Source organism: Takifugu rubripes, chromosome 7 (genome assembly GCF_901000725.2).
Source record: "Takifugu rubripes chromosome 7, fTakRub1.2, whole genome shotgun sequence".
Lineage (NCBI taxonomy): Eukaryota > Metazoa > Chordata > Actinopteri > Tetraodontiformes > Tetraodontidae > Takifugu > Takifugu rubripes.
In genome coordinates this window covers 14,839,973-14,852,731 of record NC_042291.1, presented here as the reverse complement: position 1 = coordinate 14,852,731, position 12,759 = coordinate 14,839,973, and the positions used below count along the sequence as shown (strand labels likewise).

Sequence of the window (12,759 nt, the reverse complement as noted above, 5' to 3'; positions counted from 1 at the left end):
AGCTCAAAAGCTGCTTATCTTTTTTAGTCACCATTCTTCAGCTTCATGATGAGTTAGTGCTGGTTAAGCTGCACTTCCTGCACCGTTGAGCATCACCTTTGCTGCATCACCTTCAGGTAGAATAGTTAGTGGTCGATGTGTTTCATTTCCTTCTTTATCACCGTGTTGAGGCTCATTGTGGTTTGAGAAACTAGCACAGCTCAAATGCTATTTTTAAACTGCCAATTAGATGATTCTTACTGCTGCTCTTCCATCACTGTTCCCATTAACTGAACCATGATAGATTTGCACAGCCATCCCCTTGTCTTTTTTCCTTGTTTTCTCCAGGTTTGCTTGAAATTTATAACGTCACCACTATTTTCTGTTTTAACCTCCTCAGATATGACCAATGATTTGGCTCCAGATGAATGCACAATAGACAGTAAGTCCAGGCATGTGATTTTATTTTTTTCCAGACATTTCTACAAAAACAAGCAGCAACCTTACATTTCAAGCCTTGCTCCAACACAAAAGTTATTTTTTGCACTTTTTCACATTCTCAGGTTAGCAATTGTAGTGATGGACAGACACCATTATTTATGAAAGAGCTGACGAAGACGAGATGACGAAGATGAGGCCATGAAGTAGGTTTCAGAATCCGAGGAGCTTAAGAGCATCTCGTAAGTCTTCTAAATCCCAGGCCTGGAAAAGCAGGGGGGAAAAAGTCAATGAAAAAGTTATTTTCTTTGAAAAGTGCTGTTTTTTTCTTTTCCAAAAGCAGCTTTGGATCTTCTACCTGCAGAATGCGATTGAGTTTGCGGGTGAGGCGTACAGAGTTTTGATGCAGCTCTTCCCAGGCCTTGAAGTTGCTCTTTTTGCAATCCACAAATTTCTGCCAGCAATAGAAATAGTCTGGAAAAAAACCCATAAACCCATTATCACCAGCATCCATATTTCCTTATATAGATAAAATGACTTTTGGTGCTCTGTGCATCCACCAGCTCAGGTGCAAGCCCACCACCGCCACCTTTGTAGCTCATCACTGAGATCCTCACGCCGGCTTTGGTCAGCATCCTCAGGCCTTCTCTTTCAAGGCTGTCCTCCAGGTCACAAAAGTAAAGGCGAGAGACAAAGATCCTGAGGCGAAGGTTGGGGGTGTTATTGAGAAACTGGCAGAGTTGGATGGAGCAGTTGACACAGGGAGACCAGGAGCAGAACCAGGTAACGGAGTAACTGAGCCTCTTCTCTCCGGCGGCTCCGTAACCCCACAACCCAGGGCATAAGGCTCCCAGGTAACGCAGGAAAAGCAGCTGTATTCACATCGCAGACAGGCACATTTAGATTCAGTCCAGGTTCTGTCCCCTTAACCTGCAGCTCTTACCTCTACGTGGCAGCCACTGCGATTGCGGAGGTGTCCAAAGTCAAAGGTTAGCGTGTCTGGGCCCACTCGCCTCTTCACCACAAAGCAGAGGTAGGTCTCGTGCCGGCCCCGTGCCCATCGCACATTCTTGTAATGGTAGATGAACTTCTTTCTTGGCAAAAGCATACTGAGAAAAAGGGGCGAAGCTCATTTCACTACAGGCTAGCGTGGGATGATAGGGAAGCACGGCCTATTTACACATTCCTGGTAACTTTCACAAATGTTGTTGTTCTGCGTTTCATGTCGAGAAACCCGAGACGAGAGTTGCCGCTGTCATTAGCTGAAACAGACAGTCGGGTGATTCATCCTTGAACTTTGGGTATTAATAACGAGGTAAGCCCAGTAAACTCATGTAAAACCTGCGGTTAACCGAAACGTGAGCGATGGACATTCAGAGGGCAACTAACATTCATTTATTTTACTCCAACTCTCACTTTCACAACTGGTCGCAGAACCGATTAATGCTGAAACTGCAATTTGTCGCGTTCTTAGGTGTCATAGAGCCACAGATAGCCAAGAGAATGCAATTGTCTCAGCCTGGTATCACCATTTATTAATGTGTAAAAAAATGATTTTTGTCCACGTGCGTACAGAGTTGAGGTGTAATAGATGCATCAAATCGAAAAGTATACACGACATGAAGAGAATGCATGATTTTTGCTCACCTGTCTAGCTTGGTGATCATTTTGAAAGACGCGCTTTGACACTCGGCGGGCGGGATATGAATGTAGGTAAATGAGAAACGAGCGAAAGTGTGAGAGTATTGGGGGTAAAGGAGGGGAACTGAGAGTATATACCTCTAAACATAAACATCCTGCCTACTATAGATGCCGATTCTCATTGGATGGAAAGTTTTTAAAAAAAATAGAGTAGCTTGAAACGGGCGTGATGCACACAATAGGCAGAAATTCCCAGAGTCATTATCAGGAAATGGCTTTAATGTGCTTAAAAGAGACGTTTGCTCACAAGCTGATTCATTTGGTAGAAGCAATAGATAATTCTTATTGGGAAAGCAAATTAGAGGATACGGATTTTACTGCTTTGAGTGACCACAGGTAATTTGTGTTTGACGTGATTCGTAACCTTTGGAGTTTTTCACCGACGTCAGTAAACGGAGCCAACTGGCTGGAAATTTCCGATCATTGAAGACACGTCCGCTCAAGTGTCCTCTGGTTTTCACAGGTCGCTGACCGAAACATTGGAGCTCGCGCCTCCACGCCTGGATCGCCGCTGACCCCCCCCCCCCCCCCCCCCCCCCCCACTCCTTTAATTTGCCAAGCGTCAGACCCCAACCGTGGAGGCTCCAGGGCCTGGTGCAGCCGTAGGCATTCCCAGACCATGGAAGCCCTGACACCTACTCTGTCCTCTCATCTGGGTTTTCCCAAACTGTGTCAAGCAAGGAGCAGAGCTGTAATCTGCCACCCTCGCACTACGTGTGCGCGAGAACAGCTGGCCGGCTCACAAACCACAAAGTTTGGCCAAATCTCACTCCTGAGACTTTGAACTGTCAGATGCTCTCACCCGCTCTTGCTAAATTAAGATGTGTTTTACTCTGCCTTTGTCATTTCCTTGGCCCCGTCTGTTCCATCCTTGCCCAGCGTGCTCATTGTATGCCGGCGTTTCGCTTTCCCATGACTCCCCCTCACCCTCTCCTGCACTCTGTGGTTTGGGGAATTCACCGTTTCCCAGGGTGGCTGTTTTTGGAGCTCATCTGCGTGCGTATCTGCGTACGTGCGTGTGTTAGCCATCTGTACGAGCGGCAAAAACACAGTCTAAATGTTACACATCATCTGGAATGAATTTATCTAATATATATATCCTACGGTGATTGTGCGGTGCCCCCCAAATTTAGAATGAATCATGTGTGTCTACCGGCTCCCAGCAACCTCACATCACATTGCATTACTTTGAAGGTGCACTGAGGCGAGCGTCAGTGCACACTTGAGCTTGTGCATGTGTCTTTTCTTGACTTCGAGAGCCTGATTACAAGCCAACTCTGTGTAACCACTTCCCACCCGGCTCTCTGCTTTTGACCACGACCGACCAAGGTCAACTACCAGTCACACATGAACGCTCACGTGCACAACCGGCCCCATTCACACTCGGCCAGTGTGCATCTTCGTCGGAGAGCACGGCCAGACATGGCTGTGCATTTTGCCCGTAGTCAGGGGCAGAGGCAGGGTGTAGGAAATGCCGAGTCATACTTTCCGGACAAAAAAAAAAACCCACCCGCCCACACCCTGTACGCGCGCACAAACACTCACACTCAGCCATACCGTGCAGACGCACACGACCACAGTCACAAACAGAGTTTCTTTCCAGTGTTTGAACTCACATCTGTTTCCTGACAACAATAATAGCCACAGTTTGCAAAGCTAGAGGCCCTGTGAGCAGGTGTCTGCTCTCTGACAGGCATGAAGAAACAACTCCATGATTAAGACGTGTCGCCAGTAAAACCCTTTTTCACAGGGTGAAAATGACCTGGCCACACACTTGCTCATGCGGCATTGTTGTGTTACAGGGGACTTTTTCATCTTTAATTAAAGGGCTGTGACTTTTTCCAGTGCAGCTTGCATGATTTCACATTTGCAAGTGAAAAGGGCCTTTATTCCTCTTTTATTTCATCAGGTGAGGCCGACCGCCATTTTACACACATTGGCCTTCTAAAAAAAAAAAAACGTCCCGTGGTGTTTACCTGTGGCGAGCGAACACTTGACCAACACCCATTGAGGTTAGCAGCTTCGGTAGCAGTGCAGTGCACGTACTGCTAACCATATTACGGTTAGCCGCAGACTGGTGCTGTGAGCATTTCCTCACTTAGTTTGTTAACTGTCATTCACCTGCAAACCACAGAGCTCAGTCAGAATGTGTTGCCTTTTAATTGTTTTTTTAACATATTACATGCATTATTGAAACATGTTATTAATGCATTCAACATGTTTTAATAAAAAAATGTTGCTAACCATGAACAGAAACAATGGCTATTTGCCCAAATGTGATTTTCCTCTTCATTTGGTTTTGTCATCATAAATAATGATATATACAGTAAAAACTAAAATAAAGGAAGCAAGTCTGAAGTGAAAAGATAGAGCTCTGCTTATGCAGACTCATGGAACCACAAACTGTAGGTGAAAGTTGGCAAGAGAAAGCCAGATAGCACATACAGTAAAAGCTACGAGCAGACAGAAAAGATGCACATTCACACAAACCACACACTTCCTATACAGTCACTGTACATCCTTCTACACATCTGCATTGTTTTACATACAGGCAAATGTGCAACGCATGCAATCACACCCACAGACCCAGTGGAAAAAGTTTAAGAGGTGTTTTATTTCATTGCAAATGATAAGAAACAAAATTCACGACAGGAGTGGTTCTTTAAATAAGTAAACAGTAAATAAATAGCACATCAGGGTCAATTAAACACGGATATATGGAGCCATTCAAATCCAGACGGATTTTAATTGGATGATTTTCTTCACCACCCGCACGGTCATCGTCACAGGTCTTTATAAAACACCTTTGTGAGGGGGTATCCCAGGAAACCCCTCTCTGGATGCTCCAGCTTCACCTCTTCACCATCGTCCTCATCGTTCTGCTCCCCGAGCTGCAGATAGCCCAGCTTCCTGAAGAAGACCTCCCCCACCTTGGAGGGGTAGGGGACGTGTGCATACACCCTGTCAGCGCCCCTCTGACTCTCTTTCTGTTCCAGGCTCTGGACCAGCAGCCGGCCCAGGCCCTCCCTGCGGTACCAGCTGCCGATCACCAGCCTGCAGATCCTCCTGACGCCTGCCCGACTTTCACTTTCCCTGAAGATGCAACCGAGGATATCCCCCTCGCAGTCTGCCACCCACACCTGCCCCGCCGTCTGTTCCCTCTCAGGGGTGATCTTCTCTGTCGATTCCTTCTCTTTGGTTCCGAGTCTGCGTCTTGGCTGAATAAAAGAATAAAAACTATTTGTCTCTGGCATTTCTTAACGAGAATAGACAAAAAAATACAAGAAGTGCAGACTTACCGCTTTAGTCACTGGTGTCTTTCCACTGATCCGAGCATAGGGGTTCTGGAGAGTCTCATCCTGGGTTCCCCTGTAGCTGCTTCCGACATAGTCCCAGTAAGGGCGGCTGCTGCCCAGAACCCCCGTGGACCTCGGCATGGTGATCTTGAGGAAGACAATCAGCAGGAAGACGGGAATGGCAAGAGCAAGGATGAAGGAGTGGACAAGGCATCGCAGGATGGAAGACAGCACGGCCAGGATGAAAAGGCAGAGCGGCCGAGTGAGAATGTGGAGGATGAGTCGGTTCTCTGTGCCCTCGCAGCCCTCCTAAAGGAACAGTGATGGATGTTTTAGACACTACCGGTAATCTGCAGGAAAGGAAATAATTTACCATGAACATTGTGGGATTATGCAAACCTTGATGAGGGCTTTGACTGCTTCAATATCATCCTCCCTCATCCTCCTCATCACAACTTGATCCAGCTCCACTCTCACCATCTTTAGGGTGTTTAGGATTCAACTTTTAACTCCAACATCCACACATTTAACAAATGGACCTAGGGACAAATATAATGGCAAATATACAGTTAGACTGCAAATCTAACTTTAGGGTAGTTGACAGACAAATCATTGCCAAAATAGGTGTAATCTGCATCACGACTGTGGTTTCTTTTTTTATTTAAAGGGTCTCTTATTTTAGCTTATACAATTAAAGAGGCTTTAGCTGGTTTCGGACCGATGGGGATTATAAATGCTTTATATGACGCATGTTACCAGTAGTTCAGCACGGAATTCTAAGTGTTAGGTTCAAGTCGAAAAAATCGTGATAATCAAAAGGCGTATTTGAAAGCATTAAGACCCTGAACGCATCCTTATATGGTTACCACAACAGCTGCGGTCTGTCCTCACACGTTTTGGCCCCGTGTTCCGGTTCTAACCCCCCGTTTCCGCTTACCTTTGTCGCCACGGAGCTAAAATATCCATATAGCGTGAGTTTAATCGCTCTGGACCTTATGGATATATGTAAAGTTTATGCAGCTTTTGCACCTTTGATTGAATGGAAGATTCGTTTATTGCGGAAAATAGGAATTCCAGACATCGACGTACGCTCGTATAGGTCGTCCGGCTGCCTTCGAGACGTTCCGTTATACGCCATCTGCGTATTTACGACCCACGCTGCGCAGGTTGTACGTGAATAGCTTAAGCAACGTAAACCGCGCTTCAAACGTTGCGTTTCTAAATACAATTAAAAGAACACCACATAAGACCAAAGTTAATAACATATTTATTAATTATTTGGTTCTATTCGCTATTAACATTGTGAAGAAAGTTCATGTACAGCGTATATCCACATAAAGTACTTAAACAAACTGCTATGGCAGCATCATTTTAACAAACATATTTATCAATATTTAGTTAGTAATTAGCATATTTCAACGTATATGTGGCACCTTGAGAAGACATGACAGTCCTCATCTAACCATGTGATCCACCTTAGTTCCAATGGAACTCAAACTGACTAAAGTGCTAGTATTAAGAGTCCAAAAATAGGAACCCGAACTATTCACTTATCTTCTTTCACCACACACACCGACTGGTATTAGTCAGAGAAATGCATTTTTTTCTCATGTAAAAGTCCATTTCTCATTGAATCTTCAGCTGATGTCTGTATTTGTGCATTATCTGCAGGATCGTCTTCCTTTGTCGATGTTTCCTTTGCCTCTACCGTTTCAGTAGTTTGGCAGATTTCCCTGCCCTCTCCTCTCTCCATCCCACCGTCTCTTAAACCACTGGTGCTGACCTCAATGATGACGATTCCCTCCCCACTCTCGAGTTGAAATATACCTTCCATGGCTCCTCCATCCTCTGCAACCCCACCAGTTGCAGAGCTGCAATGAGCCATTTCTCCCGCCATTCCGCCTTCATCCCCTATCAGGGCGATCATCTGCATCCCCTCTTCTGGTGCCTGCTCCATCTTGGTTCCACCCCCCAGTTCAAACACCACCTCTTGACCATCAAGCGGCACCAAACTACTCGCGTTGCGTGTGCAGGTAAGCTGCAGGCTGGTCTCCTGCCCGCGGCTAAAGGTGCCACTGGTTGCACTGCTCTCTGCCTCAGTGTGAAAATGCAGAACGTAGGACTCACCCTGGCTGCTCTCCTCCCCCGTCTGCCTCCCACCCTGCTTTTCCTCACCCCAGTCCTGCAAAAGAGACATCATAGCTCCCTTATCCCCCTCCTTCCCCCCATCTGATTGTCCATTTGTCTTGATTTGCAACACAAGTGAATTTCCCTCTGCAACCACTCCTCCATCCACTGTCCCCCCCGCACCACCGTCTTCAAACTGCAACACGTAAGACCCCCCCATGTCTTCCTTCGATTCCGCTTCATTATCAAAACACAACACAAACTGTTTCTCTGCCATGGTCTCCTCTGTCCTAATTTCCCCCGATGTGGTTTGTGAATTATTTCCAGGCGTATGAGACACAGGAGGAGAAACCTGTGCAGTGGTTATAGTAGTGGCTGGTGGAACCATTGTAGTGCTTGACGGGGGTCCAGATGTGCCCACTAAGGGGGCTACAGTGGAGGAAGTTGAATGAATTGAGACAGTTTTGCAAGATGTTGACAGGGGACAGAGTGACATCATGGGATTAGACGAGGTCGATGACCCAGAGGTGGTGTTAGCAACAGGACTAGCCCCAGCTACACAGGTCACATGACTGTTGGGTACTGCTGGAACTCCACCTGTATTCTGAGAGCCTGAGGACTGAGATTTCTGAAGCGCGGATTTGGGTTTGCGCCCACGTCTACCCCCCGTCCTTATTGTTCTCCCCAATATGGGTTTAGTGAGCAGAGAGTTGGCTGAAAGAGTCTGCGTTGACATGGCAACAGAACTGTTAATGTGGTTATTATTATTGCCAGTGATTATGATCCTGGTCTGCTGCTGTTGTGCTAATGTGGAAAACTGGGAGATCTGAGTCTGTGGTGCTTGGTTCAGGGCGGACGGCACCGACTGAAAGGACTGAAGCATGGGGAGGGTCTGGGGCTCCTGAGCTGCTGGGGGATTGTTTGCTGTTGGGACGAGGATCAGGCTGGACTGGCTGCCGTTGTTGGAGGGACACTGGAGGAGGAAATAATTTTGGGGCTGGGCTGGTGGTGGCGGAGGAGGCGGGGGTGCTGGCACAGGGGATGACAGAGGAATGAGCTGCAGGCCGCTGGCTGTCTGAATCATAAAATAGTTCTGGGAGGTGTTGGGGGGAATATTAAGTGCTGGCTGGGATACAATGAGGCTGCCATTGTTTTCATTCGTTTCAAGCGTGATGGGGTTGAGCAGGGTCGTAGTGGTTGTTACTCCCCCGACGTTGGCTTTGACGACCACTCCGTCTTTACCTTCGCCACCAGAGCAAGGCAGGGAAACACCGCTGCCATGGGTGCGGATGTGCCTCTGCAAGTAGGAGTGCATGACAAACTCCTTAGAGCAGTACGGACATTTGAAGTCTTTTCTTGTGGAGTGCGTGCGGAGGTGAAGCTGGAGGTTGGACGAGTGCGTGAAGCACTTGGTGCAGTGCGTGCACTGAAAGGGTCTTTCTCCAGAATGGGTGCGCTCATGCTGCTCAAGACAAGACAAAACAAGAACATATTCAGTGCAATCACCCAAACAAACAAACAAAACAACAGGTATAGAGATTCCCAGCGGAAGCTTTACTGACCTGTTTGAGGTTGGACGTCTGCGAGAAGGACTTTGAGCAGATGGAACAGACGTGAGGCCTCAGACCAGAGTGCATCTGACTGTGCCTACGCAAGCAGCTGGTGTTTTTGAAAGACTTGCCGCACTCCTTACACACGTACGGCCTCTCGCCTGTGTGCTGGCGTAAATGGTACTGGAAGTGAGAGCTCCACTTGAAAGTCAGAGGGCAGTGGGGACACTGGAATGCCCTTACGCCGGTGTGAACCTGGGTGAGACAAACACACAAGGAAAATGCTTTATGGGATTATGCTTCTTTTAGGCTAAAACTTTTATCAACCTATATTCCAGTTGAACTTAAACATTGCTAGTATACTGGAAGCCATACCCTCTGATGGATTGAAAGGAGCGAAGACCTCTTGAAGCTCTTTCCACATTCTGTGCAGCGGTAAGGCCTTTCCCCAGTGTGATCTCTCATGTGGTACTTCAGCCCCGATGAGCCTTTGAAGGCTTTTCCACACTCTGAACAGCGATATGGCCTCTCTGGATGAAAGTACATATAAACATCATAATGTTCCTTATTCCCCCACAATATTTTCTCTGGTTGCTTTTCAGTTAGGATATTGCAATTATTAATATTTTTTTTACCTCCAGGGGGAGCGTTCTTTGTGGCACCAGTCTTTTTTGGGGTTTTGATGGGTTTGGATGGCTGTTCCTCCTGCTCCTCGCCGACAGCTATGATGTCAACATGGATCTCTCTCTGGCCTTCCGGCTGCTTGTCATCTTGGCTGGGAGAGGAGGGAAGCGGGAGAGACAGCGACAGGGAAGGGGGACACACGATCTCGGCCTCTGCCTCGGCCAAGAGACGTTGCTCAGGGGTGTGGGAGTGTTGGTGGGTCAGGAGCGAGGACAAAAGGGGGAAGGAGCGATCGCAGGCAGAGCAGCTGAACTGGGAACGCGCCTGAGATGAAAGCGAGTGCATCTGGAAAAGCAAAACAAGGAGAGCATATAAATTTCACGGTCGACTGCAGTGAACTGCATTAACCTGCGCAGTCTCACCAGTGAGACATGTCGGTTGAGGCCTCCACTGGTCTTGAATGTCTTGTTGCAGTAGCTACATGACAGTGCGGTCCATGTGGTTCGGGCCTCTGAAGGAACCGGCTCGGAGCTCTGGGTTACCTCAGTGAAGGTGTGCAACAGGTCGAACTGGGCCTGCGTCGTAGCCACCGTCTGAGGACAAAACAAAGAAGTGATGCATGTCGGAGTTTGGACGCATGATTTGACCTGCAAGAGTGGAAACACTGCATATAATTAACTAATTTCGTTTGTGTTGTAGTGTTCTGGTCACTTACCGAGTTGCTGCCGTCCGCTCCGGTTAGACCCAGAAGCATCTCCGCCGTCTGTCCATTTTCAGCCACTGTCGTCGTCTCCACCACCTCCTCAAAATCAGCCAGTAGGTGGCCAGCTCCTACCAGCCCGTCTCCGACCTCTATTGCCGCCCCAGGCCCTGACCCGACGCTGGCCCCATGTTCCTGTGGAGCCATGTGGATGGACTGGTGATCCTCCAGCTCTGTTCGCGTGTCAAAGGTGTCGCTGCAGCTGCCACAGCTGTAGAGCAGCATGCTAGCCCCAGTATCTGTGCTGAGGTGAACTTCGGTCCCAATCGCTCTCGATGCACAGACGTCGCCCCCAGAGGAAGTCAGGGTGAGCTGCGGGAGGAGGCTCTGGGTCTGACTGGATGGAGCAGTTGACAGAAACACCTCCTCCATCCCCACTCCAACCCCATCTGCTCCTTCTTGGCTCACAAACCTCACCATGTCTGTTAACATGGATGAAGTCACTTCTTCGCCCTCCACCACAACTTCCACGACACCATTTCCTTTGCTTGCCCCCACTTCCCTCTTTCCTTCTTTTACTGCATTGATGTTGGAGTGCGAGTTCTTGTGGAGGGCCAGGTTTGAGGAATGAGTGAAGGTTTTTCCACATTCGCCGCAGATGTAGGGCCTCTCGCCTGTATGGATCCTCATGTGCTGCCTTAGATTGGTAGACTGAGTGAATGCCTTTTTACACACTGTGCAGGTGTAAGGCTTGAGACCAAGGTGGACATTCTTATGTCGTCGGAGGCTGCTGGAGTTCTTGAACGCCTTCGGGCAGGTGTCACAGGGGTACGGACATTCTCCAGTATGCTGACGCAGGTGATACTGGTAATGAGAACTCCATTTAAAGGTCAGAGAGCAATATGGGCACAGGAAGGTACGCACTCCAGTGTGGACGCTCTGATGAACCTGGATTTTAAACAAACACAGAAGTTAATTTTGTATGTACCCCCCCCCCCCCCTTTTTTTTTTTTGCAAGCTTTAATTTTGTACTTTTTAAAATTACCTGAAGCAGAGAGGAGCGTTTGAAAGCTTTTCCGCAGTCCTTGCATTTGTAGGGCTTCTCCCCAGAGTGGGACCTGGGAGAGAAAAGTAACCATTGAGGAGACACAAATTAGTTGAGTACCCTCCGCTGTTTAATAAGTGTTAAGAATAAAAGGTTTGACACATGTACCGCTGGTGATAGAGCAGAGCAGACGAGCCCTTAAAGGCCTTCGGGCAGAGGTTGCAACGGTACGGTCTCTCGTTGTTGTGGCTCCTCTGGTGGTGGGTCAGCCTGGATGACCACCTGAAGCACTTCCCACAGTCCATACACTGGAAGGGGTGGTCCGACTGTTCCGGAGGTCGCTGCACTTGGCCCGACACGGATGACGAGACCATGTCGAGGACCACCTCTTCGGCACTCTCGATTTCTGCCTTGTTTCCATTCTCCAGCTCCCCTCTGTCCCTGTCATCCTCTCCATCCTCCCCGGAACCGAGCAGGGATTGGAATGGAGATAGAGAAGCTGTAGGCTGAGGTGGCAGGAGTTCTGTTTGGACCACTAGAGCCACCGAGTTAGCCATCACCGAGCAAGCTAACAGCGGGTGATGGGATTTCTTGAAAGAGGCGTGAATTAGTCTTGAAGAACTAGTCTGCTGAACATTTTTCCTTCTTTCATTCTTCCTCTGTTTACATTTTGTCTGTGTTTTTACAGATTCCTTCCCTTGCAGCCAGAGAATTTGTCACTCCTAAGCAGTCGGTTTAGGCCAACTCTGATGTAAAATGGAAATAAAATAAATACAATGCTGAAAATTAGTAGGAATATCCCTTTAAACTCCACCTCCCCCCTCCCTCCAGTTAGGAATCTATTCCCACTCCCTGCTGTCTTTCCTTTGGCTGTCAGTCTATTACTGTCCGTCCCCGCAGTGCAGTGCTTTTTACACATACACAAACAGAGACTACGGCCAAGTAGCACATTAAGCTACTTCAGAAATTGCACAGATATAAGTTGGTCAGCTGTGCAAACCAACACAGAGAGAAAACTCCTGGTCTTAGTGTGTTAACAAAAGCAGCTACTGGCCTTCATTGAGAGCTAATGTAGCCTCGGTCAACGCAAAATTGACTCGATTCCAGCTCGATTAGCATGCGCATTCATTCAGGCTGTAGCAGTACTCACCGAGCAAGGCTAAGTCAACTTAAAAGTCTAATTCTGGTATTATGAAAAGGAACTGGCCACAGCAGTGCAAATCCACACAACCTTAACAATAAACATAGCACAAACTAACAGCAGTTCTCCACCCGATGCCGCCTCCTAAGAACAACGAC

General features: G+C 47.9%; 3 protein-coding genes and 2 long non-coding RNA genes across 15 annotated transcripts; 2 read left to right on the top strand and 3 right to left on the bottom strand.

Moving 5' to 3' along the window:
- The first annotated feature begins 25 nt into the window (after nt 1-25).
- On the top strand, nt 26-910 carry LOC115250468 (uncharacterized). The gene is made up of 4 exons (XR_003889018.1): nt 26-116; nt 380-421; nt 543-659; nt 761-910. It is a non-coding gene; the product is annotated as an uncharacterized lncRNA (long non-coding RNA).
- aicda (activation-induced cytidine deaminase) lies at nt 426-2,551 on the bottom strand. Of its 5 annotated transcripts, none has more exons than XM_011605855.2 (5): nt 2,065-2,551; nt 1,361-1,526; nt 978-1,289; nt 776-891; nt 426-681 (listed from the first exon to the last, which is right to left on the bottom strand). In XM_011605855.2, the coding sequence occupies exons 1-5, from the start codon at nt 2,082-2,084 to the stop codon at nt 669-671; spliced, it is 627 nt and encodes a 208-aa protein (XP_011604157.1). In that variant the 5' UTR covers nt 2,085-2,551; the 3' UTR covers nt 426-668. The 5 variants fall into 5 exon arrangements, with proteins under 5 accessions (XP_011604157.1, XP_029694952.1, XP_003966295.1 ...); XM_029839092.1 differs by having other exon boundaries at nt 998-1,289; XM_003966246.3 differs by having other exon boundaries at nt 1,007-1,289.
- Nucleotides 1,135-5,236, top strand: LOC115250467 (uncharacterized). 3 transcript variants are annotated; one of them, XR_003889017.1, is made up of 4 exons: nt 1,135-1,271; nt 1,354-1,450; nt 1,648-1,732; nt 5,115-5,236. It is a non-coding gene; the product is annotated as an uncharacterized lncRNA (long non-coding RNA). The 3 variants fall into 3 exon arrangements; XR_003889015.1 differs by lacking the exon at nt 5,115-5,236 and adding an exon at nt 2,582-4,204; XR_003889016.1 differs by lacking the exon at nt 1,648-1,732 and having other exon boundaries at nt 5,115-5,229.
- nat14 (N-acetyltransferase 14 (GCN5-related, putative)) lies at nt 4,713-6,571 on the bottom strand. Of its 4 annotated transcripts, none has more exons than XM_011605856.2 (4): nt 6,444-6,571; nt 5,814-5,953; nt 5,418-5,723; nt 4,713-5,336 (listed from the first exon to the last, which is right to left on the bottom strand). In XM_011605856.2, exons 2-4 carry the CDS (start codon nt 5,892-5,894, stop codon nt 4,902-4,904), a joined length of 822 nt encoding a protein of 273 aa, XP_011604158.1. In that variant the 5' UTR covers nt 5,895-5,953; nt 6,444-6,571; the 3' UTR covers nt 4,713-4,901. The 4 variants fall into 4 exon arrangements, with proteins under 4 accessions (XP_011604158.1, XP_003966296.1, XP_029694949.1 ...); XM_003966247.3 differs by having other exon boundaries at nt 6,352-6,563; XM_029839089.1 differs by lacking the exon at nt 6,444-6,571 and adding an exon at nt 6,281-6,316.
- Nucleotides 6,572-6,666: 95 nt separating this feature from the next.
- znf628 (zinc finger protein 628) lies at nt 6,667-12,743 on the bottom strand. Of its 2 annotated transcripts, none has more exons than XM_029839086.1 (8): nt 11,629-12,743; nt 11,461-11,533; nt 10,431-11,363; nt 10,138-10,362; nt 9,727-10,060; nt 9,467-9,621; nt 9,104-9,346; nt 6,667-9,003 (listed from the first exon to the last, which is right to left on the bottom strand). In XM_029839086.1, exons 1-8 carry the CDS (start codon nt 12,015-12,017, stop codon nt 6,997-6,999), a joined length of 4,359 nt encoding a protein of 1,452 aa, XP_029694946.1. In that variant the 5' UTR covers nt 12,018-12,743; the 3' UTR covers nt 6,667-6,996. The 2 variants fall into 2 exon arrangements, with proteins under 2 accessions (XP_029694946.1, XP_011604159.2); XM_011605857.2 differs by having other exon boundaries at nt 10,138-10,308.
- Between the last annotated feature and the right edge of the window lie 16 nt (nt 12,744-12,759).

Excerpts from the sequence above, each read along its gene's own strand:
- aicda (XM_029839090.1), bottom strand. The coding sequence starts at position 2,084 with ATGATCACCAAGCTAGACAG. Across the intron at positions 1,527-2,064 it reads ATGATCACCAAGCTAGACAG|TATGCTTTTGCCAAGAAAGA; the intron begins GTGAGCAAAAAT and ends CCTTTTTCTCAG. Across the intron at positions 1,290-1,360 it reads GCAGTGGCTGCCACGTAGAG|CTGCTTTTCCTGCGTTACCT; the intron begins GTAAGAGCTGCA and ends ATGTGAATACAG.
- nat14 (XM_011605856.2), bottom strand. The coding sequence starts at position 5,894 with ATGGTGAGAGTGGAGCTGGATCAAGTTGTGATGAGGAGGATGAGGGAG. Across the intron at positions 5,724-5,813 it reads CAGTCAAAGCCCTCATCAAG|GAGGGCTGCGAGGGCACAGA; the intron begins GTTTGCATAATC and ends CTGTTCCTTTAG. Across the intron at positions 5,337-5,417 it reads AGACACCAGTGACTAAAGCG|CCAAGACGCAGACTCGGAAC; the intron begins GTAAGTCTGCAC and ends TCTTTTATTCAG.
- znf628 (XM_029839086.1), bottom strand. The coding sequence starts at position 12,017 with ATGGCTAACTCGGTGGCTCTAGTGGTCCAAACAGAACTCCTGCCACCT. Across the intron at positions 10,061-10,137 it reads TCAACCGACATGTCTCACTG|ATGCACTCGCTTTCATCTCA; the intron begins GTGAGACTGCGC and ends TTGCTTTTCCAG. Across the intron at positions 9,347-9,466 it reads TCCTTTCAATCCATCAGAGG|GTTCACACCGGCGTAAGGGC; the intron begins GTATGGCTTCCA and ends TGTCTCACCCAG.